Source organism: Thalassophryne amazonica, chromosome 20 (assembly GCF_902500255.1).
Source record: "Thalassophryne amazonica chromosome 20, fThaAma1.1, whole genome shotgun sequence".
Taxonomy (NCBI): Eukaryota; Metazoa; Chordata; class Actinopteri; order Batrachoidiformes; family Batrachoididae; genus Thalassophryne; species Thalassophryne amazonica.
Window position 1 is genome coordinate 19,446,325 of NC_047122.1, and position 25,604 is coordinate 19,471,928.

Sequence of the window (25,604 nt, forward strand, 5' to 3'; positions counted from 1 at the left end):
TTAGCCTGTGGCTCAGGTCATCATGTAGATATTAAATAAATGAGGGGACAAAATGCCACCCTGTCTGACACCATTAAATACTCCAAAGATCATCCCCCACCTGATACACATTTTCTGGTTACCGTACCATACCTGCACTGTATGGTTGGTGTTACGATCATAACGAGGGCCTTCAAGTTCATGTATTTGTTTCATTTCTTCTGTTCTCTCAGAGTCAAACCTCCCATGTCCATTTTCTTCACACTAATTTCACCAGATTTAAAGTCTCATTTAATATGTTGTGACAAACTGTAATTATAGGCGCCAGAGCCCAAGTAATAAATAAATAAATAAACAAACATACAAATGAGACTGAAGTGACCTTTAAAAACGTCCAAACCGGGAATAACTCGGTTTTTACTGGACAAAGTGCGCCATCTACAGGTCGATTTAGAGAAGTTCTGAGGTCACAGTTTAATCGATTTAATCAAGCATTTAACTTTTTATCATTTAAAAAAAAAAAAAGCTTTTTCATCTGTCTCGATATACATGCTCTTTTAAATTTTAGTAATTTAACTGGCAATAGTCACATAACTTTACTCTTTACGCCGCTGTGTGACGTAGGTTTATTTTGAAATCGCGACCAGAATGCGTCGTAATTTCTTTTGGCTAACTTGACAGACCGAGTAGGTGAAAGTGAAACTAAATATTTGAGTTTCAGGGGAAATCCACCGATTTAAACACGACTTTCGTCTGCGATAACTGGGTAGAAGAGCGAATTATTCACAGGACAGAAGAAGGACAACATGAGCGACTTTTCTACCATTTATAAACTGTCTGTGGTTGCTGCAGTTTTCTGCTTCGTACAAGGTAAAAAAACAAAACAAACACGTTATTTTACTGTCATCATGTTCATCTGGTTTAATCATTTATACGCTTATTGAACAATAGTTGACTTATTCTTAAATGAAGCCTATTTTGAATTCTTCATGGTCGTTTTCATGTGACGTCATATCATTTTTACGTCATTCAAAAGTTGAATTTAGTGGAAAATAGAAATGATGTTTGCAGTCAGCATCATTGATCTGACCTCTGCTTTTTTTCTAGCAGTGTTTGAATGTTCGACTGGATATAAAGATATTTAAACTATTTATCACTTCGTAAATGATTTGTTGCCAACATTTCAAAAAGTGAGAATATTAGCTTGACAAAGATACAAAATGAGATCAAATCAGCAAATAATCACATTTACAAAACTGTCACCATGATGATGATTATCGATGTTTATGTTTCATGAATTACATTAAAATATGAATTCATTAATTATAGAAGAAATGTTGATTTATCAAATCATTTCAGGTGAATCTGAGAATTATGCAGTTATATTTTAAGATTTGTGTGTGTGTGTGTGTGTGTGTGTGTGTGTGTGTGTGTGTGTGTGTGTGTGTGTGTGTGTGTGTGTGTGTGTGTTTAGTCACTTATTTCCAAATAAAGTTGATTCAGTTTCTGGGTTTTATAAATTTCTGATATTATATTGTTGTTTGTGTCTTTGTTGTTTGTAAGTGAGCAGCAGCAGCAGTGTCTGTCCCGTCCTGGAGTGCTGGTTTGTGCAGGACAGAGTGGGTCGAGGAGGAGGTTTAGCTGGAGGTACGACTCAGGAAACGTCTCTGCTGTACGTCAGGAGGGACGCGTTCGGTCCCAGTGCAGAGTCCCAGCAGCAGCATCCGTCCGATGTCAACCCCGATAGAGTTTACTACGTTACAGGTCAGGACACAGCACGAGGACGAAACGTGTGTGTGTGTGTGTGTGTGTGTGTGTGTGTGTGTGTGTGTGTGTGTGTGTGTGTGTGCGCGCACGGACACTGCTGAGCACTGGAGGTGTGTTTCTGCACGTGACCTGTGACCTGATAATAAAAACACTCCAGCAGCAGTTTGTTTTTGCAGAGTCCATGTCCATATTTCAGTGTTAATCAGTTGCAGCGAAAACAGTTTGCAGTCGATCTGAGGCTGAAACTTCCAGTTATTAGAATTTGTGTGAAATCTCTCAATTATTTTGCATCATTTACTGATAAATCAGTTTGTGCAGCAAATATGGAAAATGGCAAAAGTGAACATCAGCATTGTCCAAGATTTCCAAGTGTTCAGTTTTATATTAATTTAGAATTCTTTAAATAAGTTCATTAACAATTAATAGGTTTGAAACTATTTGCAGTCCAGTTTACATGAGCTGGAAACTCTTTAAACCAGTTTGTCCTCAGTGTTCAAACCAGATTACAGTTGATGTTGACAAGTTAAATCAAGTTTAAACCATTTTTATTGGTTCATAGATGTTTAGAAACCACTGAAAATTGAAGAAACATCATAATTTAATCACTTTGAAACATTTTAAAAGCATTTTAAAGTGCCTTCAAAAATTATTTTAAAAAGCACTTTAAAGCAATAAATTAGTTTAAAACAGAAAATAAGGAAATATTCACATTTGATCATCTTGGACTAGTGTAAAATTAGATTTTTTTTCAGCCAGTTGACTCATAAATTAAAAAGTAATTGCTTAAAATGACCCACTTCTTCCCTGAATAATGTTAATTTTTTTTTTTTTTTGGACTGTCTGCAGACCCAGACGGCACTCTCTGCCACCCGTCCCTCAACCCTCGCAGAGGCTCGATCCATAAGCCCCTGTGTGAGGTCAACCCCTTCCTGCCGCAGCCGTCGTCCCTCAGATGGGTTGCCTCGCTCACTGACTCCACCTTCAGCCCTGTATATCTGCAAGCTGATTGGTTTTCAACTGCCATTCACGGGCTGAACCAGCGGCTGGTGGTTTCCAGCATCACGCGCGCTCCCACAGCCGCCAAACAGCACGACGGTAGCCCTTCTTGTACAATCTACTTATCCGCGTCACCTGACCTGTTTCGTGCGCCTCACTGCCGTTTGTCTCCTCAGTGATCCTCACTGTGTCTAGTCAAACCGTGTCGCTGAAGTCCAGACTCGGAGAACCACTGGTGCTGGACTGTGGGTTCTGGGTGGACCCGTCTTCTCCTCTGTCCAGGTCGGGTTTCGCCGTCGAGTGGCGCTACCAGTTCCGAGGTGACGGACGATTGGTTCTGGCTTACGATGGGAAGACGGACCGGGTGGCGGATGAACAGGAGGAAGGGGCCACACTAGACTTTGAGAATTTGTTCAAGAACAGAAACGTGTCCCTGATCCTGCAGGAAGCCAAAGTGCAGCACTCGGGCACTTACATCTGTTCGGTGTATCTGCCGTACGTCATGGCTCAGGTGGCGATGCAGCTGGAGGTCATAAGTGAGTAAAAAAATCACCATGTTAAAACACATCTTTGACCTTGAATGTTTAATATCTGCATTTATTTTGGTCGTGACTCGACTCTATTCCCAGAATCACCGTCCGTGTCCATCCACCCGTCCCCGCTGCCGCTTGCCGTTCCCGGCCAGAAGCTAACGGTCCAGTGTGATGTGTCCGGATTCGTCCCGCTCTCACTGGAGCTGAGCTGGGAGTTTAAAGGTGCTGACGGGACGTCCAGGGTTCTGGGTTCGGGAAGGCTGACGGGCCACAGGCAGGCCTGGGACGGCACCTACAGTCAGAGCAGTCACCTGGAGCTGGACCCGTCACAGCTGGACCTGGGCAGAGGAGGCCAGCTCAGCTGTGTGGCCGTCCATCCGGCAGGGACGGGACGGGCCGCCGTGACCCTCAACGTGATCGGTAACGCATCAGGATCAGGTTTTTGATTGAAAAATGTCCCAACATAGAAAACTTGACACACTCAAGACAAACAGGACAAAAATAACCAAATAACCAAAGTCTCTTCTTCATTTGTACACAGTAAAGTCACCAGTGTAAAACTAATATTGACAGTGTTAGTTTTACACTGGTGATTTTACTGTGTGGAAAATTTTGGGGGGTGTCCAAAAGTTTCACTAAATATAATGTTGTAGGGGGGAAAAAAAAATCCGTTTTGACAAAATTAAAACAAGCAGTGATCCTGTTTTTGGCAAAATTTTGCATCTTTTAAAAAGAACACTTGTTTTTGAGTTGTGTGCTGTGATGCATTTTTAAAACAGCAGCTGTGCAGATTATGTTCTGAGGCAAAAAAAAAAAAATCTAATTTGATTAACCGAAGCTTGTCGACGTTTTAAGAAAACGTAAAGATACAGCTGTTCCAGTACCCAGTGTTAATTTGACACTGTAAAACTGACTGTGCAGCGGATGAAGTCGTGACTTTTTTCTCTCTCCTGCAGGCTTCGGGGTGCCCTCCATTGAGGACTCCATGGCGCTGGTTGGGGTAGCGCTGGTTCTCTACGGTCTGATCAAGTTTGTCTCCTGGACCTTCTCCAGCTCAGGTAGCACAAAATAACAAACTGTCTGTCATGCAACATGTTTCCATTCAGTCCACGACTCCATATGATTATTATTATTTATTATTGTTGTTTAAATCTGCAGATGAGGCTGAAAAACAAGAGAAGGTAAGTTTTAATCTATTTGCTCATATCATTTATTGACCTTCAGGCTGCTTGTTTGTAATGATTTTCCACTTATTACGTTTTTAGAAAGAGAAGTGAAGATGAAAAACCTCACTGCAGTGGAAGAGTGAATTTAAACCCCAGAAATCATCGGCCTGTTTGAGCTCATATTCTGGATTCCTCACAAATCTTTTTTTTTTTAAATTATTATTATTATTTTCTGTCGTAATGCACCAGACCTAGAGTGGGTTTGGGCTGCCCGGGTACCAGGGAGAGGTTTCTTCTAACATTTCCTGACTACTTCTGCGTAAAAACGATCCAGTCTTCATGTCATGTTGATCAGATGATGCTGTATTTTATTGTGAACACTGGATAATCCATTTTCTATACCTGCTTACTCCAGTTAAGGCTCATGGGGGGCTGGAGCCTATCCCAGCAGTCATAGGGTGTGAGGCGGGGTTCACCCTGGACAGGACACCAGTCTGTCACAGGGTCACATATAAACAAACACACAGTCACACCTGCACACACACCTACGGACAATTAATTCACCTAATCTGCATGTCTTTGGATGTGGGAGGAAGCCGGAGCACCCGGAGGGAACAATGGATAATGCAAAAAAAAAAAAGTGGTCAAATTTAAATAAAATCCTTGACTAAATAGGAAGGTATTAGAGTGTGCACTTGTGCTGGAGCAGAAAATATTCCATCTTGCCAAATACTTGAAATTTCCCACTCTATGGTTTATTGGCTGCTTTTCCACATCAGAATTCTGAAATTCAGTTTTATTCTTTTTTTTTTTCTTTTTTTTTGTAGCCGAGGTAACAGTCAGACCGATGCAGATGAAGATATTGACTCTTTTGTAGAACCCACAAGTAAATGTAAAGGCTGGAATTTAAAAAAAGAGAGTTTAATGGAAATACTTTCTGCAAACACTGATCCATGTCAGCGTGTGCTGTGGTGCACTTTACAATACTTTAGCGTTCCTGTAAATTCAAATTTGACATGTGGACAAAACTGTCCAAACTGATGTCTTTTTTTAAAAGAAGATACAATCAATTAAGTACTTTTTTTTTTTTTTACTTTTTCCATGTATGTGTTTAAATGTTAGTTGCTCACATCATAATCTGCTTTAATTTATTTGTATGTTGTTCGGTTTGTGGTTGCAGTGATGATCTCTGTTCATCTCTGAATTCAATGCAATGTGAAATTAATTCTTCACTTTTTTCATAAACTTGCTGCATGGTGGCCACTTTGTCGAGAACTTTGGTGAAAAGATGAATGTGTATATTAGAGTTTTGTTTAAGAAGGACCTAATGTTACTGTACGAGGTCTATTAGAAAACTAACCGGCAGTTTTATAAAAAAAAAAAAAAAAACTATATGGATTTGAATCACGTGAATCACCAGACATGCTTGAACCCTCGTGCGCATGCGTGAGTTTTTTCACACGTGTCGGTGACGTCATTCGCCTGTGGGCAGGCTTTGAGTGAGCACTAGTCCAGCCCTCTCGGCTGAAATCCTTTGTCTGAGACGCTGCTGGAGACACTATTCAAGAAATTCAGCTGGTTTTCGGTGAAAAGTTTAACGGCTGATGAGAGGTTGTGGAGTTTCTTTCGCTTTAAGTACAGCTCACAAAGCGGATCGGCGCGTTCGTCTGGCTGTTTCGAGCTGAAAACATCCTAATTTAAGGCTCTGTTCACCCCAGGACGTCGTCAGAGAACAGAAGTTTCAGAAGAAGTTGGCATGAGGAGTTTATGCGGACGTTCCACTGTTAAAGGAGATTTTGTAATGAAAGAACGTGCGGGCAAATTCGCAGAGTCGGTTCCGTGACGACGCCTCAAATCCATCTGCGCCGCGACAGGAAAAACACCTCCGTGTTGAAAACCATTTGTAAAATTCAGGCGGCTTTTGATGGCTTTCAACAAGTGAGTATCTGAGAAATTGTTTAACAGCTTGGGCATGTTCCAACTTGTCCGTTAAGGTTTCCAATGGAGGTGTTTTTCCTGTCGCGACCCCCCGCGGTCGGGTCCGGCCCGACATGCGAATCTGCCTGCATGTTCTTTCATTACAAAATGTCCGTTAACAATGGAATGTCCGAATAAACTCCTCATGCCGACTTCTTCTGAAAGTTCTCTGTTCTCTGACGACGACCTGGGTGAACAGAGCCTGAAATGTGGAAGTTTTCAGCTTGAAACAGCAAGACGACTCCGCCTCGGAGCGCAGATCGCCGTCAGGCGCCGTGGGCTGTCCTTAAAGCGACACTAACAGACCAAAATCAGCAGTCTCTGAGCCATTCCTAAACAATGAAAAAAAACGACGAGAGGGTGGGCCACTCCTCACTCAAAGACTGCCCACAGGCGAGTGACGTAACCGACAGGCTTGAAAAAACTCTCGCATGCCCACGAGGTTTCAAGCATGTCTATGTAATCACACGTGATTCAAATCCATATGGTTTTTGAAAAAAATAATAAGGTCGGATACTTTTCTAACAGACCTCGTAAGTGCTACTTTTTGAGGCTTATGATAATTTGATTATTTTGTTTGTAATTAGTTATACTCTGCATGGACGCTAGGGGCAGAATGTTTTGTGTGCTGTGTGTTTTCTTCTTTTGTTTTGTTGCTGTAATAAAGATGGATGGAGCAACACGGTGGTTTTACCACAAGTATGTGCGCCGTGTGTGTACAAGTGCGTAAAACATTTCTGATGTCCATTATTGCTAGAGGTGGTTACATAAGGAAACAAAATGAAGCTACACTTACTGAAATTATGAGGCGTTTAGCAGGCTGATATCTTTGAACTGGTGGATGGCACAGTTTTGCAGCCAGCAAGGTTTTAGTTTTATTGATAACTAGCCCTCTTTCTAGGGTCGCCATGGTTTGCTGATGCCAGATGACCTTCACCCTACTGAGGAAGGCGCCGCCATCTTATCTGCAAACATAGAGTTCTACAGGGAGGGTAACATTAGGACTCTACAGCAGGCTACAGAGCAGGTGATTAGAGAACCTGCAGGGGCTACTATTCATGTGGGTGTAGAATCCATTTAGCCTAGCAGGGAAAATACTGCAGGAAATCCACTATGGTGGCAGCTTAGTTTATGTGCCAGGGAGGGAAATTTTTAAAATTTTACGCCTGTTTCTGCAGACGTACCCATAAAAAGCATAGGGGGATATGTTTTGCAAACTTAGTGCAAATTGCTGGATAGCACTAAAGCTGAGGTGGGTACCCATGATGGTCCCTGGACAAAGTGCAGAAGTCCCAGAGAACAAAGAGACCAGATAGATGGGAGACGGAGACAAGAAGAAGAGTGTCTCTCCCTTATTTAGCAGGAGTAGGGGAAAACTACAGAGGATCTTCAGACAGCACAAAATCCCAGTTTACTTTAAACCGGTTAACACCTTGAGACAGAAATTAGTTCACCCTAAGGACAGGATCCCTAGTTACAAACAGCAATGTAGTGTATTCTATCAGATGTCAGGAAAACTGTAACGAACACTACATAGGTGAGACTAAGCAACCTTTACACAAAAGGCTATACCAGCACCACAGAGAGGGCACCAGTGGACCTCAGTCTGCAGTTCATCTCCACCTTAAAGACACTAACCACACGTTTGAGGACAAGGAAGTTAAAGTCTTAGCCAGAGAGAAGAAATGGTTTGAGAGAGGGGTCAAGGAGGCATTCTATGTGAAACAGTTGCCCACAAAATCAGTGTTGATAAATGATCTGATTATGGAACACCACTTACATATGGTCGGTGTATGTGAAACCTGTCTGAAACTTGCCGTTGTCCTCCCCTTAAACGAAACCTGTCCACCAGCGTACACATTTGGTTACGTCCCTCGCGATACAAAGTAAGGCAGAGGTGTTGCTTTTATTCATAAATCTGGGTTTAGTTTACTGGCTCCTGGGGGCCTAAAATGTAACTCGTTTGAACATTTGACTCTGCTTTGCTCAGGATGCTAAGTATAGTGAAGGTCAGATGAATAGAACTCAAACATATTAAGGCCCAGACAGCACTTAATGAATGCAACGAAGCCCAAACGAAACAAGAAATCTGGACTTTCTTTGACTTCTGTTGGCATCATTTATCCTTTGTGCAGCTTCGTTCCTGCAGCTATTCTAGCATCCCTGTGGAAGTTGGGGGTATTGAACCAGCATGGGCAATGTTCAAAGCTTCCATTGCTGAAGCTACAGGTTCAGCTTAGCTACAGCTTAGCTAGTTCAGCTACAGCTTAGGTGCCTCAAGGGGCGGCAACCCTTGGTGGACAGAGGTGGTCAGGGAAGCTGTCAAACTAAAGGAATCCGTCTGGGATCTGTTATCTTGGAGGGTTTTCTTCTTCTAATAACTGTTGAGGTCTAAGGTTGTAAAAACATTCTGGACTCACACACCATTCCAACTCATTATAGAAACTTTGCATAATTTATTACCACCCTTGAAAAATGTCATTGTTTATGATTGGAACTACGACGGTATCTGATTGTCTTTGAACCTCCAACTTTCGTTCTTGATTAATGAAAACATTGTTGGAAAATGCTTTCGTTTTCGTCCGTCTTGTGCCGGTCCAAGAATTTCACGTCTAACGACACAATACGAATACCCCCGGCCGTCCCTCTTAATCATTGCCCCAGTTCAGAGAAAGAAAACCCACAAAATAGAACCGGAGTCCTATTCCATTATTCCTACCTGGGGTATTCAGGCGCCAGGTCTGCTTTGAACACTCACAATTTTTTCAAAGTAAACGCTTCGGACCCCTTGGGACATTCAGTTAAGAGTATCAAGGGGGCAGCGAGAGGCAGGGGCTGGGACAGACAGCACCTCACTTCGTGGCGGGCCGTCAGCTTGATCCCGAGATCCAATCAATCAATCAATTTTTTTTATATAGCGCCAAATCACAACAAACAGTTGCCCCAAGGCGCTTTATATTGTAAGGCAAGGCCATACAATAATTATGTAAAACCCCAACGGTCAAAACGACCCCCTGTGAGCAAGCACTTGGCTGTGGGAAGGAAAAACTCCCTTTTAACAGGAAGAAACCTCCAGCAGAACCAGGCTCAGGGAGGGGCAGTCTTCTGCTGGGACTGGTTGGGGCTGATGGAGAGAACCAGGAAAAAGACATGCTGTGGAGGGGAGCAGAGATCGATCACTAATGATTAAATGCAGAGTGGTGCATACAGAGCAAAAAGAGAAAGAAACAGTGCATCATGGGAACCCCCCAGCAGTCTACGTCTATAGCAGCATAACTAAGGGATGGTTCAGGGTCACCTGATCCAGCCCTAACTATAAGCTTTAGCAAAAAGGAAAGTTTTAAGCCTAATCTTAAAAGTAGAGAGGGTGTCTGTCTCCCTGATCTGAATTGGGAGCTGGTTCCACAGGAGAGGAGCCTGAAAGCTGAAGGCTCTGCCTCCCATTCTACTCTTACAAACCTTAGGAACTACAAGTAAGCCTGCAGTCTGAGAGCGAAGCGCTCTATTGGGGTGATATGGTACTACGAGGTCCCTAAGATAAGATGGGACCTGATTATTCAAAACCTTATAAATAATAAGAAGAATTTTAAATTCTATTCTAGAATTAACAGGAAGCCAATGAAGAGAGGCCAATATGGGTGAGATATGCTCTCTCCTTCTAGTCCCCGTCAGTACTCTAGCTGCAGCATTTTGAATTAACTGAAGGCTTTTTAGGGAACTTTTAGGACAACCTGATAATAATGAATTACAATAGTCCAGCCTAGAGGAAATAAATGCATGAATTAGTTTTTCAGCATCAGGAAGGTTGGAGATTGGCCTATAATTAGCTAAGATAGCTGGGTCAAGTGATGGCTTTTTAAGTAATGGTTTAATTACTGCCACCTTAAAAGCCTGTGGTACATAGCCAACTAACAAAGATAGATTGATCATATTTAAGATCGAAGCATTAAATAATGGTAGGGCTTCCTTGAGCAGCCTGGTAGGAATGGGGTCTAATAAACATGTTGATGGTTTGGATGAAGTAACTAATGAAAATAACTCAGACAGAACAATCGGAGAGAAAGAGTCTAACCAAATACCAGCATCACTGAAAGCAGCCAAAGATAACGATATGTCTTTGGGATGGTTATGAGTAATTTTTTCTCTAATAGTTAAAATTTTGTTAGCAAAGAAAGTCATGAAGTCATTACTAGTTAAAGTTAATGGAATACTCAGCTCAATAGAGCTCTGACTCTTTGTCAGCCTGGCTACAGTGCTGAAAAGAAACATGGGGTTGTTCTTATTTTCTTCAATTAGTGATGAGTAGAAAGATGTCCTAGCTTTACGGGGGGCTTTTTTTATAGAGCAACAGACTCTTTTTCCAGGCTAAGTGAAGATCTTCTAAATTAGTGAGACGCCATTTCCTCTCCAACTTACGGGTTATCTGCTTTAAGCTACGAGTTTGTGAGTTATACCACGGAGTCAGACACTTCTGATTTAAAGCTCTCTTTTTCAGAGGAGCTACAGCATCCAAAGTTGTCTTCAATGAGGATGTAAAACTATTGACGAGATACTCTATCTCCCTTACAGAGTTTAGGTAGCTACTCTGCACTGTGTTGGTATATGGCATTAGAGAACATAAAGAAGGAATCATATCCTTAAACCTAGTTACAGCGCTTTCTGAAAGACTTCTAGTGTAATGAAACTTATTCCCCACTGCTGGGTAGTCCATCAGAGTAAATGTAAATGTTATTAAGAAATGATCAGACAGAAGGGAGTTTTCAGGGAATACTGTTAAGTCTTCTATTTCCATACCATAAGTCAGAACAAGATCTAAAATATGATTAAAGTGGTGGGTGGACTCATTTACTTTTTGAGCAAAGCCAATAGAGTCTAATAATAGATTAAATGCAGTGTTGAGGCTGTCATTCTCAGCATCTGTGTGGATGTTAAAATCGCCCACTATAATTATCTTATCTGAGCTAAGCACTAAGTCAGACAAAAGGTCTGAAAATTCACAGAGAAACTCACAGTAACGACCAGGTGGACGATAGATAATAACAAATAAAACTGGTTTTTGGGACTTCCAATTTGGATGGACAAGACTAAGAGACAAGCTTTCAATGAATTAAAGCTCTGTCTGGGTTTTTGATTAATTAATAAGCTGGAATGGAAGATTGCTGCTAATCCTCCGCCTCGGCCCGTACTACGAGCATTCTGACAGTTAGTGTGACTCGGGGGTGTTGACTCATTTAAACTAACATATTCATCCTGCTGTAACCAGGTTTCTGTTAGGCAGAATAAATCAATATGTTGATCAATTATTATATCATTTACCAACAGGGACTTAGAAGAGAGAGACCTAATGTTTAATAGACCACATTTAACTGTTTTAGTCTGTGGTGTAGTTGAAGGTGCTATATTATTTTTTCTTTTTGAATTTTTATGCTTAAATAGATTTTTGCTGGTTATTGGTGGTCTGGGAGCAGGCACCGTCTCTACAGGGATGGGGTAATGAGGGGATGGCAGGGGGAGAGAAGCTGCAGAGAAGTGTGTAAGACTACAACTCTGCTTCCTGGTCCCAACCCTGGATAGTCACGGTTTGGAGGATTTAAGAAAATTGGCCAGATTTCTAGAAATGAGAGCTGCTCCATCCAAAGTGGGATGGATGCCGTCTCTCCTAACAAGACCAGGTTTTCCCCAGAAGCTTTGCCAATTATCTATGAAGCCCACCTCATTTTTTGGACACCACTCAGACAGCCAGCAATTCAAGGAGAACAACTACAACAATCCAACTACAAGCCTTTTAACTGCGGCAGCTTTAACATTAACTGCAGTAACTTTTGCACACCTTTCAAGGCTCTCCACATACTCATACACCATTTGACATGACCAAATCAGCAGACCTTTGCAAATAAACAGCGGGAAAGACGACTATATCAACAATGGTTGAGTGCGCGTACAGTTTGTTTTCAGCAGCGAACCAAAATGGCTGCTGTAACTAAGTGGAAGTGAAGTAGGCCGACTGTACCTATATAGAGGAATTTCAGTGTGTAAGGGCAAGAGTACAAGCCTAAGCTGAACACCTGTGATCTCTGATCCCTCAGACAGCACTGCTTCAAAAACTGGTGTCGCAGACCGAACGGTCTTCCCTCTCTTGCGCCTCTCTTTACTGTGCATGCGTCATTTCGGAGCTCAGCAGCTCGTCTGAGACAGACTCTCTTCACCCAAAGTGATCAAATGGATTAATGTGATTATTAACCATCACTTTACAAGTTAAAACCTCTTAAATCCTTCTAAAATCAGTTTTAAGCAGAAACAAGGTGATAATCTGGGACGCTTTAAAATGATGGCGGCGCAGTGAATGCAACAGCTAGCAGCTCCTGCTGCTGCGGCGCTCTGATCGCTTCCTCCATCTTTTATGATGAAATAATGCTGAATTTATGTGGAAATGATTGTTGTACAAAAGCTTCAGATATTTGTCGCTGAGATAGATGATGACTGCAGTCTGAAGCAGAAACAAAGTGATAATCGGTGAACTGCAGCTAATGACGCATGCGCAGTGAAGGCAGGGTGGACCGATTTGTAGGGTGGACCATCATTCATCAGTAGCTGATATATACACATAGGCAAGGGATTACTTTGGATAACTTTTGTCAAGCACTACAATACAAAGTTACATTCACAAATGCTGCTTAAATCTTCGCTGTGGAAAAAAGAACCCTTATGTTAACCTTGTGTAGAAGCAGAGTCATGTGAGGAGGACCTGGGAAATGACGGCACCTCAGACTCACTCCTCTCTGATTACACCCAAAGCGATCAAAGGGAATAATGTGATTATTAACCATCAGATGACAAAGTAAAACCTCTTAAATCATTCTAAAGTCAGTTTTAAGCAGAAACTAGACAGTTTTAAGCAGAAACTAGACAGTTTTAAGCAGAAATGACACAATAATCGGTGAATCGCTGCTGACGCTCCGAAATGACACATGTGCAGTGAAGGCAGGGAAGACCGATGTTTAAAATGAAAAAATTAACCGCTGTCTCAGTGAGAAAAAGTGGTGTAGCAATTGGCATGCAATTTTTTAAAGTTATTTCAACTTAACTAAAGAAGTCTGTTGAAAGCTGAAATAATTTTTATATTGTTATATAATTATATAATTGTTATATCAGTTTTTCTCACTGAAAAAGCAGTTCCTTTTTTAGAGTGTGGTTTAATGGTTAGCACTGTTGCCTCAGAGCAAGAAGGTCATGGGATTGATTCCCACCTGTAGCCTTTCTGTGTGGAGTTTGCATGTTCTCTCCATGTTTGCGTGGGTTTCCTCCGGGTACTTCGGCTTCCTCCCACATTTAAAGACATGCAGGTTAGGTGGACTGGAAACTTTGAATTGTCCATATGTAGCGGCTGCACTCTGCGTTGTGTTATGACTCCGCCTAGTCGCTTCCCTCGGGACGCGAACTCACGATCTCCAGCATGGGAGCCGGACTCTTTAACCTGAAGGCTAAAATTTAGGGCCCTGGCCTTGTCACCAGAGAATCCTTTTGAGCTGTTGGGAGTGAGGTTTACTAACTACATATGCACACAGCGACACCTGCTGGCCTCCAATGCACATACAGTGAGGAAAATAAGTATTTGAACACCCTGCGATTTTGCAAGTTCTCCCACTTAGAAATCATGGAGGTTCTGAAATTTTCATCTTAGGTGCACGTCCACTGTGAGAGACATAATCTTAAAAAAAAAAAAATCCAGAAGTCACAATGTATGATTTTTACTCAAATAAGTATTTGAACACCTACCAACCAGCAAGAATTCTGGCTCACACAGAATTGTTCATATTTCTTTAAGAAGCCCTCTTATTCTGCACTCTTTACCTGTATTAATTTCACCTGTTTGAACTTGTTACCTGTATAAAAGACACCTGTTCACACACTCAATCAATCACACTCCAACCTGTCCACCATAGCCAAGACCAAAGAGCTGTCTAAGGACACCAGGGACAAAACTGTAGACCTGCACAAGGCTGGGATGGACTACAGGACAACAGGCAAGCAGCTTGGTAGAAGACAACAACTGTTATGATTATTTATTAGAAAGTGGAAGAAACACAAGATGACTGTCAGTCTCCCTCGGTCTGGGATTCCATGCAAGATCTCAGTTTGTGGGGTAAGGACAATTCTGAGAAAGCCCAGAACTACACTGGAGGACCTGGTCAGTGACCTGAAGAGAGGTTAGACCACAGTCACAAAGATTACATTAGTAACACATGATGCTGTCATGGTTTAAAATCCCGCAGGGCAGTAAGATCCCCCTGCTCGAGCCAGCACATGTCCAGGCCTGTTTGAAGTTCAACAGTGACAATCTGGATGATCCAGAGGAGGCATGGGAGACGGTCATGTGGTCAGATGAGACCAGAGTAGAGCTTTTTGGAATCATCTCCACTTACTATGTTTAGAGGATGAGAACAACCCCAAGAAAACCATCCCAACGTGAAGCATGGGGGTAGAAACATCATACTCTGGGGGTGCTCTTCTGCAAAGGGGACAGGATGACTGCACCATATTGAAGGGAGGATGGATGTGGTCATGTATTGTGAGATTTTGGCAAACAGCCTCCTTCCCTCAGTAAGAGCATTGAAGATGGGTCATGGCTGGGTCTTCCAGCATGACAATGACCCCAAACACAAAGCCAGGGCAACTAAGGAGGGGCTCCGTAAGAAGTATTTCAAGGTCCTGGAGTGGCCTGGGCAGTCTCCAGACCTGAACTCAATAGAAAATCTTTGGAGGGAGCTGAAACTCCAAACCTGAAAGATCTAGAGAAGATCTGTATGGAGGAGTGGACCAAAATCCCTGCTGCAGTGTGTGAAAACCTGGTGAAAAACTACAGGAAACATTTGACCTCTGTAACTGCAAACAAAAGCTACTGTACCAAATATTAACATTGATTTTCACAGGTATAGAAATAGTTATTTGCAGCACTAACATACAAATAAATTATTAAAAAATCATACATTGTGATTTCCGGATTTTTTATTTATTTATTTATTTATTTTTAGATTATGTCTCTCACAGTGGACATGCACCTAAGATGAAAATTTCAGACCCCTCCCTGATTTCTAAGCGGGAGAACTTGCAAAATCGCAGGGTGTTCAAATACTTATTTTCCTCACTGTAGGTGTGGGTGTAAACCTCTTTGTTTGTCTATATATGGCCCCTGTGACAGACTGGCGTCCCGTCCAGGGTGTCTCCTGCCTCACGCCCAGTGACTGCTGGGATAGGCTCCAGCCCTTGTCCTTGTCCAGGGTGCCTCGCATCAAAAAGTAGTTTGATGTGTCATTATTTAACACGGATAGTGTTGGGGAATAACACAATTTAGTGTCAAGAAGAACACTTTTATGTGTCATAAATGAAAACTAAAAGTATTTGATTTTCAACACTTTTGAAAGTGTAAATTTAACTTGGAATCAGTGAGAACTATACACTGAGAAAGTGTTAAATATAACACCATGGGACTTAAATCAACACTGACAATTTTGCTGTGCAACTAACTCCATATCTGTGATGTCAGACATTATTGAAAGATTTGGTAAAGTTTGTGGTTCCTGTGTCAATTGGTCCAAATCAGAAGCCATGCTGATGTTCCAAACCTGTTCCCATAACTGACTATCTGTCTTCTGTATGGAATCTGAACCCATCAGTCATCCTTTGTGACAATCATGAGCTATTTTCATCCTCACTCTGGGCATCAAGAATCAGTGACAGTGCTTGTGCAGCTGTAAATCTTGCAATTCTAGGTTTGTTGGCCATGCTTCCATACAAAGCAGTAAAATATAATGATTAAAGTTGGCAAATTATAACACCATGTGTGATGGTCCGGATCCGTATTTTTAGAGTCAGTGGGTTTGAGAGCATTGGAGGCTAGGACAATTAGCCAGGAAGTGCACGGCTGCTCAGGTTCGGGTTTCCACAATGCTCGCCTTTATTACAAACGCAAAATATAAACATACAATGCCAGGTTATACAGCTACTTAACATACGAACCAAGTACGAATCCATACATCACTTGTGAGTCGAGTGGCAAAATACAAGGTCTGTCAATAAAGTATAGGTCCTTTTTATTTTTTTCAAAAACTATATGGATTTCATTCATATGTTTTTACGTCAGACATGCTTGAACCCTCGTGCGCATGCGTGAGTTTTTCCACGCCTGTCGGTGACGTCATTCGCCTGTGAGCACTCCTTGTGGGAGGAGTCGTCCAGCCCCTCGTCGGAATTCCTTTGTCTGAGAAGTTGCTGAGAGACTGGCGCTTTGTTTGATCAAAATTTTTTCTAAACCTGAGAGACACATCGAAGTGGACATGGTTCGAAAAATTAAGCTGGTTTTCGCTGAAAATTTTAACAGCTGATGAGAGATTTTGAGGTGATACTGTCGCTTTAAGGACTTCCAACACAGCGGGACGTCGCGCAGCGCTCTCAGGCACCATCGTCAGCCTGTTTCAAGCTGAAAACCTCCACATTTCAGGCTGTATTGATCCAGGACGTCGTGAGAGAACAGAGAAGTTTCAGAAGAAGTCGGTTTCAGCATTTTATCCGGATATTCCACTGTTAAAGGAGATTTTTTTAATGAAAGACGTGTGGGCGGATTGCAGCGTCAGCTCGCAGCCGCCGCGACGCTCCGCCACAGGAAAAACACCTCTGTTGGAAGACTTAAAGACAAGTTGGAACATGTCCAGCTGTTAAACAATTTCTCATATACTCACTCCACTGAAAGCCATCAAAAGCCGCCTGGATTTTACAAATGGTTATCAACACGGAGGTGTTTTTCCTGTGCCGCCGCACCGCGCCGGCTGCGTCCCGACGTGCGGACCCGTCCGCACGTCTTTCATTAAAAAAATCTCCTTTAACAGTGGAATATCCGGATAAAATGCTGAAACCGACTTCTTCTGAAACTTCTGTTCTCTCACGACGTCCTGAATCAATAGAGCCTGAAATGTGGAGGTTTTCAGCTTGAAACAGGCTGACGACAGCGCCTGGGAGCGCTGCGCGACGTCTTGCTCCGTGGGAAGTCCTTAAAGCGACAGTATCACCTCAAAATCTCTCATCAGCTGTTAAAATTTTCAGCGAAAACCAGCTTAATTTTTTGAACCGTGTCCACTTCGATGTGTCTCTCAGGTTTAGAAAAAATTTTGATCAAACAAAGCGCCAGTCTCTCAGCAACTTCTCAGACAAAGGAATTCCGACGAGGGGCTGGACGACTCCTCCCACAAGGAGTGCTCACAGGCGAATGACGTCACCGACAGGCGTGGAAAAACTCACGCATGCGCACGAGGGTTCAAGCATGTCTGACGTAAAAACATATGAATGAAATCCATATAGTTTTTGAAAAAATAAAAAGGACCTATACTTTATTGACAGCCCTCGTATGAAGATGGGAGCTCGGCTTAAAACATACATCCATAATTAGAGTGCCACATAGACTGGCAAATAATATTAACTGTTGCGTCCTCTGGTGGCGTGGCATAGTCTCTCTTAAAGGTACGTCACACGATCTTGACTGTTACATATTCCCCCCTGGTAAGACAAAGGCTGACCTCAGCCATCCGCTCTGAGACAGTCCATACTTAAAATACTTCCATACATGGTAAAGCACTTAAGGTGTCCAAACCAAACAGGGTTGTACTCTGTGAAGCACCACAGTATCTGACATACATGTCAGCACTGAATACCGTGTAAGTCCATTAAGTTGTCGCAAGCGGAAAAAAAAATGTAAATAAACATGTTTAATACAGGCGACTAAAGTGAATTTACCCACCCCTTTTTTAACATGCAAATCTCCAACAAAACAAATCTTTAACTCAACACAAATCAGGCAGTGGGCTCAAAACAAAACAACATCCACTAACTCCCTAGTATGTTGCAAAAAAACTAAATCGGTGATATTATTGTAGAAGCACAACACACGAACATATGATGAAGAACCCCAAAAGAGTTACTTCAAGTCAAGTCGGTCGGTGTGGAAAGTGTTGGTCCACCTGGTGTCTGACCATCCCAAGGTTACTTGGGGGACATGTCTTGGTCTCAAGTTGTAGTGTTCAGTAGGCACAGGAACCAAGTCAGTCAATATGAAGTCGTCGGTTTGAGAGTTATGAGTCGCTGTGGCAGCCTCATTCACAGGAGTCAGTGTAGAGTGGGTCTGGTCAGAGTCAGTGTTACAGACAGATTCATCGTCATGGAGAGACATGGGGACAGCAGATGTTGAAGAGACGTCGATGTTCGAACTGCTCGGTTCTGGTAAATCCAGGTCAGGAGGCATGTCGTTGGTCGCGGAATCAGGGCTCTGGCAAACAGCAGGCACGTGACTTGTCTGTTGGGGAGAGGCTGTGTTCCATGTGTGAAATGGCAGCAGGTTCACCACATGAAAAACTCCTGCATCTGCTCCGGTGTCAATTCTGGTAAGTCTGTAGTTCACGTCTGACAACTTCTGGGAGATGCGGTAGGGGCCAGTGTAGAGTGGGGCTAACTTTGCAGTAAAGTTTCTCAGTGCATCAGATCTGTGGTGGGACTTAGCTCTAACGAGATCACTGATGTTGTAGGAGGCATGGCAGCATTTCAGATCGTAATAGCGTTTCTGACGTTTGTGGTTCTCAGTCAGCACAGCTCGAGCGTGATCATGTGCTTCCTGAAGCGAGGTCCTCAGGCCTTCAGGATAAGGGACTCCAGGGTCATCAACACCGTCACAGGAGGGTTGAATGACCAGGTCAAGGGGTGTGTCCAAATCTTGACCGTACAGCATCATAGATGGACTTAGACCTGTGCTTTCATGATGTGCAGTGCGTAGAGCAAAACAGATTTGGGGAATGTACTTGTCCCATGCAGTATGTTTGGCTCCCACATATGCACGAATGACTGTTTTGAGAGTTCTGTTCACTTGTTCAGTGGCGTTTGTTTGTGGATGATAAGCTGTCGTGAGTCTGTGCTCGGTACCAAGCGTAGAAACAACATGCTCAAAGAGTTCACCAACAAATGGTGCTCCCCTGTCAGAGATGAGGAACGAGGGGGCCCCATGTCTAGCAAAGGCATCACTGATGAACTTGTTAGCTGCTACTTGTGCCGTAGCTTCTCTCACTGCACTTACTTCAATCCATTTCGAGAAGTAATCCACGAACAAAATGATGTAGGCATTACCACTTGCTGTGCATGGCAGAGGGCCAACATAGTGAACGCCAGTGTACTCCCATGGTCTTTGCAGTTGGATCGGGACCATGAAGCCAGCTGGCTTTCTTTGGCTTGGCTTAGTGGTCTGGCACACTGAACAAGAGACCACATACCTTTTGACATCAGAGGCCATGTTTGGCCAGAAGAACCTGAGTCTCAGGCGAGCCAGTGTTTTTGAGGCATGCAGGTGCCCTGCTGTCGGGTGGTCATGGTAATACCTCAGCAGACTCCCGTGGATGGCAGTGAGGGTGTAAAGCTTCATTTGCTTGAATGGATGCAGACCACATTTAGTTTTTGGGTCATGAAAGTAAAGCAGCCTGCCCAGAGCAGCATACTGGGAGAGGTCGCTATTGTCTTCATTCTGGCTACATTCCTCCATTTTACTGAGCAACTTTCCAGTTACAGGGTCATCTAGTTGCACCTGCTCATCAGTGATTTTTTTTTTTTTTTTTTTTTTTTTTTTTTTTACGGGTGAAGTGCGGTAGGGAGCGAGATTGACAGGTTTTGCTTCCCCTGTATCAGTAACATGTTCAACTAATGACGTGCAGCCCAAGTGACCATCAAACAGACCACTGTAGCTCTCGGGCAATCTTAAGAGTTCAGCTTTTTCCTCTCTTACTAAACAAGCATCCTCTACTTTGTCACTCAGAGCCGATGGTGAAACATCATAGTTCCACCTTCAAAGTCACAGGCATCCAACCTGTCAACCTCAAGGTCATCAGGGAAGGGTTGGTTCTCGTCCATCATTATTGTTCTGGTAGCTACATGTATGGACAGGGAGGTACGTATCATAAAGTCCATTCCCAGAACAATAGGGGAGAGGAGAGCTCAGAGATTACAATGAATCTCTGGTAGACACGCTTGCCCATAAATCCGATGGTAAACCAGGTGACTGACTCCCAGTGGATTACAGTATGTGTTATATGTGAGGAGAAGAGGCAAACCTGACCAGGCTGTAGTAATAGGTTGATCTTGGTTGTCCTCTGAAATAAAGTCCGCCCTCACAGCTGAAAGTGAGGCTTCTGTGTCAAGTGTGGCGTCCAGTGCTGCACCTTTAAAGTTCACTTTGACTTTAAATGGGGTGTTTCATGAAGACAGCGGTTACATCCTCAACGTGAGCACAGACTGCTCATCTAGGACAGGAGAGAGTGGGGGAGGCAGAGTTAATGTCTGGGGGGAGGGTTGCCTCTACGAAATGACCTCCCCCCTTGGAAGTTTCCCTGCATCCTACCAGGGGGCCTCGGCTCTGATGCTGAGCCACCCCCAGCAGTGCTGTACCATCAGTGTTGAAGTTTAGACCTTGAGGCTCAGTTTGTTGGAGTTCAGGTGTGGACTTGGGAGGACTCGGGGCACCCCTCTGAGTGATAGAGCAGTTAAGGCATGTGCGGGATGTAAAACCAGGCATGGAGCATTTGAAGACGTGAGTGCCCCCATCATTTCTACGTTTTGCTTGAAAGCGGGGAATTTGCATGATATTGGGGCCAAGGACAGAATGGAGATCATGTGCTCTCAGCATTAGGTCAATGACTGAATTGGCAGGTGTGCCAAAAATAGCAACTCTGTATTTCTCCTGAGCGTGCTTACAGATCAGCTCTATCTACTCTGTCTCAGATGGGGGATTCCTCAGTTTCTTGAACTCACCAAGCATGTGGGCTACGAATGTGGGTAGGGGCTCCTCAGGACCCTGGAAGCAGTCAAGAATGCCTCTCATTACACGCTCTTGGTTATCAGAGGGGAGGAAGACTGTCCTGAATAGCACACAAAAATCGCTCCAACTGGCAACATTGTTATTAAGCACACTGAACTATTTCTTTGCTTCACCAGACAGAAAGCGTGGCAGCTCCCTGAGGATTTGAGCATCTGACAGTTCAAAGGAAGACCTGTAAGTACTAACAGATTGTAGCCAGTCTTCTGGGTGGATTACACCAGTGCCAGGAAACACAGGAGGCTCGAGTTTTGCTTGGTGTAACGCAGCTGCTAGAACCCTTGTAAGTTCAAGAGAATATGACTGGTGATGTTTCGTATCCGCCGCAGCTTTAGCATGTGATGGCGTCGCCACATTGGAGTATGTAGTTCTCCTGGAAAGAGGAGCAGGCACAAATGGGGTCGAGGTAGCCACTGAGATGTGGTTAGGGGGGTCAGCAGGGGGACATGCAGTGGCTAACTTGTCATCTCTGTCCCAATGTTCCAGAATTTTTCCTTGTAGATTAAGGGATTCATGTAGGCACTGATGAAGCATGTCGACTGTGGTCTGTAAGTTCACTACTTTGCGTTCAATGTCCACATTTTCGTGTGTGGGAGCAGACAGTCTTGGGAGAGCTGCAAAGTCAGTGTCATCGTGGGGGTCTTCAAAGTCGAAGTACTCAGGATACTTAGCCATGGTTATAACTCAACAACTCAGTTTGAAGTCTCTAAAACTTTTCCTTTTCTCAAATATGTCATCTTATAACCAAGTTTAAAGGAAAACTGAAATTTGACTCAATATGCACTGTAGCAGGTAAGACAAAATGAAAATCTTTTGAGTGAAAGAAACTGTAAGTCTTATAATCATCTGCAGAGACAAACAAAGAGTACATCTGAAACAATATATATCAACAAAAGGTATGCAGGTGCTGCATGCAGTAGAATGTGGCCACAGGGTAGTAATAGACGTCACAATTTTTTTCTTTTATTTATTTATTTATTTACTGTGCTGATCACTTTCAATTCTCAAATAGCTGTGAGATTAAATATGCAGTCCCTTATAGTTATTGTTCACAGTCCACAAGTGACTCTCTTTTGTGCTGTTTCTCCCCTGATCACGACAGGCACCGATCCACATTTCAGTTCAGTTTCAAGAATCTTCACGGTCTCATGGTTTATCTAAAGCCGGTAACAGCGGAGCAAGAATGCAGGATGTGAATCCACACTTATTCAAACGTGTCCGTCTGGACCTTTGATGTTGCCAACACGCACGGCTAACCAGCGTGGGCTGCTAACCACTCCACGGTGCTTATCCACTTGTTGAGTTCTGATAACGGCTCGTAGACTCCAGTTTTGCAGGACGGTCCAAGGAAAAGTTGTTCGGGCGCCAATTGTGATGGTCCGGATCTGTATTTTTAGAGTCAGTGGGTTTGAGAGCATTGGAGGCTAGGACAATTAGCCAGGAAGTGCACGGCTGCTCAGGTTCAGGTTTCCACAATGCTCGCCTTTATTACAAATGCAAAATATAACCATACAATGCCAGGTTACACGGCTACTTAACATACGAACCAAGTACGAATACATCACTTGTAAGTCGAGTGGCAAAATATGAAGATGGGAGCTCGGCTTAAGACATACGTCCATAACAAGAGTGCCACATAGACTGGCAAATAATATTAACTGTTGCGCCCTCTGGTGGTGTGGCATAGTCTCTCTTAAAGGTACATCACATGATCTTGACTGTTACACATGTCGAGAATCTCATAGATTTTCCCAAGGTCATAAGTGACTCTGCACAAGTTTGGATTATACTTACCGGACGGATCAACCGATCCTTGCAAAATTCTCTGAACAAATGCAGGACAAATAGATTGACAAATTCATGGTAGGAAAAATGGTTGTGATTAAAATTAGAAAAATGGTGCACAAAAATATATGCCTGGGGTCATAAATGATCGCTTGGTCGCTTGAGGGTTAATATGTGTTTGCAGGAAGAATGGGGCAAAATAACACCGAAACACTTCAATTCTTGGTATCCTCAATGCCAGAATGTCTTTTAAGTTTTGTGAGAAGGAATGGAAACTTTACAAACGACTGTAAAACGCAGAACTTGCAGTGCTGCACAATTTCTACAATCAAAGCCACATAAATTTATATGGTAACTTCTTCAGATGTCTATGTGTCTTGGTGGCTTCCCTCACTTGTCTCCTTCTTGCATAGTCACCTAGTTTTTGAGAATTGCCTGCTCCAGACAGATTTACTGTACAGTACCATACTGTTTGTATTTCTGTACATGAGAGATCTCTGTCCAGAAGAGTGCAGTCAGAGGAACAGCTGTGGAACGTCTTTTCAATCCGGACTTCATCTTGCTACACCATTGTGACCGGAGGACCTTTGTGGCCGGGACGGCAGTGGGATCGAACTCTGGACTGCTCAAACTAAAGACCAGAAATCTACCAGGTTAGCCAAAGTAGAATTCCCCGTTAGCCAAGCCAGCGGGAACATCCTCCCAATCTGGACTTCACCTTGCTACATATCTCCCCACCATTTTTGACTTCGTCCCGAAGTCACAGGTACCTTTAAGCATGTTCTGTGACTACTCACATCCTGCCACAACGGCAGTTGTGACCGGAGGACCTTTGTGGCCAGGGCGGCATTGGGATCGAACCCCGGACTGATCACACTAAAGACCAGAACTCTACCAGGTCAGCCAAAGGGGAATTCCCCATTAGCCAAGCTAGCGGGAACGTCTTTTCAATCCGGACTTCACCTTGCTACATATGCAATTGGTTCTTGCAAGACAGACAGCATGTAGTTTGAGTGAAAGTGGTGTGCATGTGTGACCTTCACCAGCCCTTCCTGATCAGCCTACAAAATTTGATTTAAAGCTAACAGGTAACTTCTATCAGGAAGGGCTGACCACCAAAACAACATGAAGACAGAACGAAAGACAAGTGGTGACAGTAATAACTATGAGGTGATGAAAAATGTGAGACACCAAAGAGGCAGAACCCCAACAATACAACATACCAGGACAAACAACCACACATAAACAAGCAGTGATGGCAACAGACTGTTGTCTATTTAGTGGGCATCCATACCCTATTGTAGGACACCAGAGTCTTGATCCTTTTGGGAACACCTAAAACTGAATTGTGGTGACGGCCACAAACACCTAACGATCCACACACAGAGACCCAGATCACAGCTAAATATCTGATCACTACTGTGGCTGGTGTGTTGGGCCAAGACAAAAGTACAGAACCTCAGCATGTCACGTGGACCACTCTGGCATGCCAGGAGTCACACGGGTGATTGCATGTACCTCAATGGAAAGGGGTCCAGGATGCAGAGCCCCAGGAAAAACAAGGAGAAAAAGGACACTAGAAGGGCCCAGAGGCCAGGAAGGGCACCCACCAAGGCCAATGGGGCAGCCTGACGAACCGCCAGGGGAACGGCCAAAGCGGAGCCAGAACGCACTCCCCACAGTGCACCTCCCCCTCATGGAGGCACACGAAACAAAACCACACACAAGGGGAAGCACACAGGGTGCTGGCAAAGGGCCCACAAAAAGGGATGCCCCAAAATCGCACAACATGGGCCACAACCCCCCAAGGGAGGAGCGAGCAGCGGCAGGGATCACAGAGCCAATGAGGGTGAGATCCGGCCCCCAGACAAGGGGCACGTTCAAAACCTTCAAGCCAGAAATCACCTGAACCTCCCCCAACACAGCCAGCACGACCCCTATGACCCCATCCCAGCCCCTCCCCCACCCCCCTCCCCCAACCAGACCCAACCCCAAATACCAAAGACCAAGATCAGGAGGCCACCCAAGTGAGAGCGGGACCAACCCCCCCCCCCCCCCCCCCCCCCCCACACACACACACACAGAGAACACAGCTCCCATCCCTCCAGCAGCCATTCACCCCCCAGTGTCACCATACACGCCCCACCACAACACAACACCCACCTCCCCAATGGGCCGTAGCACCCTGGGCCCCACAAGCCCTAGCGTAAGGCCTCAAGACCAGGGCAGAACAGGACAGACAACCCACCCACCACACCAGATAACCCACCCACCACACGTCCCCAGCCACACAGGGCCGACCCCACATGCCACACTGACCCTACCTAACAAACCCACCCTTGTTATTATAATTAATTTCCCTTGATGTGTGCAACCCCCTAAGTGAGCAAGGGTAAAGTGATGCATTAAAAGCAGGGCAGGAGCGGCAGGTGGCAGACTGCCATGGGAGGCTGCTGCACACTGCTGTACAGCCTGCCCTGCAAACCCACCACTGCCTAGTGACCC

At 43.9% G+C, this 25,604-nt stretch overlaps 1 protein-coding gene and 1 long non-coding RNA gene across 2 annotated transcripts; both read left to right on the top strand.

Annotated features, from left to right (window-relative positions):
- The first annotated feature begins 651 nt into the window (after positions 1-651).
- On the top strand, positions 652-4,940 carry LOC117502002 (tapasin-like). Its single transcript, XM_034160982.1, has 8 exons — positions 652-849; positions 1,543-1,743; positions 2,593-2,841; positions 2,919-3,278; positions 3,372-3,695; positions 4,232-4,333; positions 4,434-4,456; positions 4,541-4,940. The coding sequence occupies exons 1-8, from the start codon at positions 786-788 to the stop codon at positions 4,550-4,552; spliced, it is 1,335 nt and encodes a 444-aa protein (XP_034016873.1). The 5' UTR covers positions 652-785; the 3' UTR covers positions 4,553-4,940.
- Positions 4,941-6,836: 1,896 nt separating this feature from the next.
- LOC117502003 lies at positions 6,837-24,217 on the top strand. Its single transcript, XR_004558156.1, has 3 exons — positions 6,837-7,160; positions 18,772-18,776; positions 24,206-24,217. It is a non-coding gene; the product is annotated as an uncharacterized LOC117502003 (long non-coding RNA).
- The last annotated feature ends 1,387 nt before the right edge of the window (positions 24,218-25,604 follow it).

Coding starts and splice junctions, on each gene's coding strand:
- LOC117502002 (XM_034160982.1), top strand. CDS start 786: ATGAGCGACTTTTCTACCATTTATAAACTGTCTGTGGTTGCTGCAGTT. Junction 2,842..2,918: donor AGCCGCCAAACAGCACGACG/GTAGCCCTTCTT, acceptor TTGTCTCCTCAG/TGATCCTCACTGTGTCTAGT. Junction 4,334..4,433: donor CTGGACCTTCTCCAGCTCAG/GTAGCACAAAAT, acceptor TTAAATCTGCAG/ATGAGGCTGAAAAACAAGAG.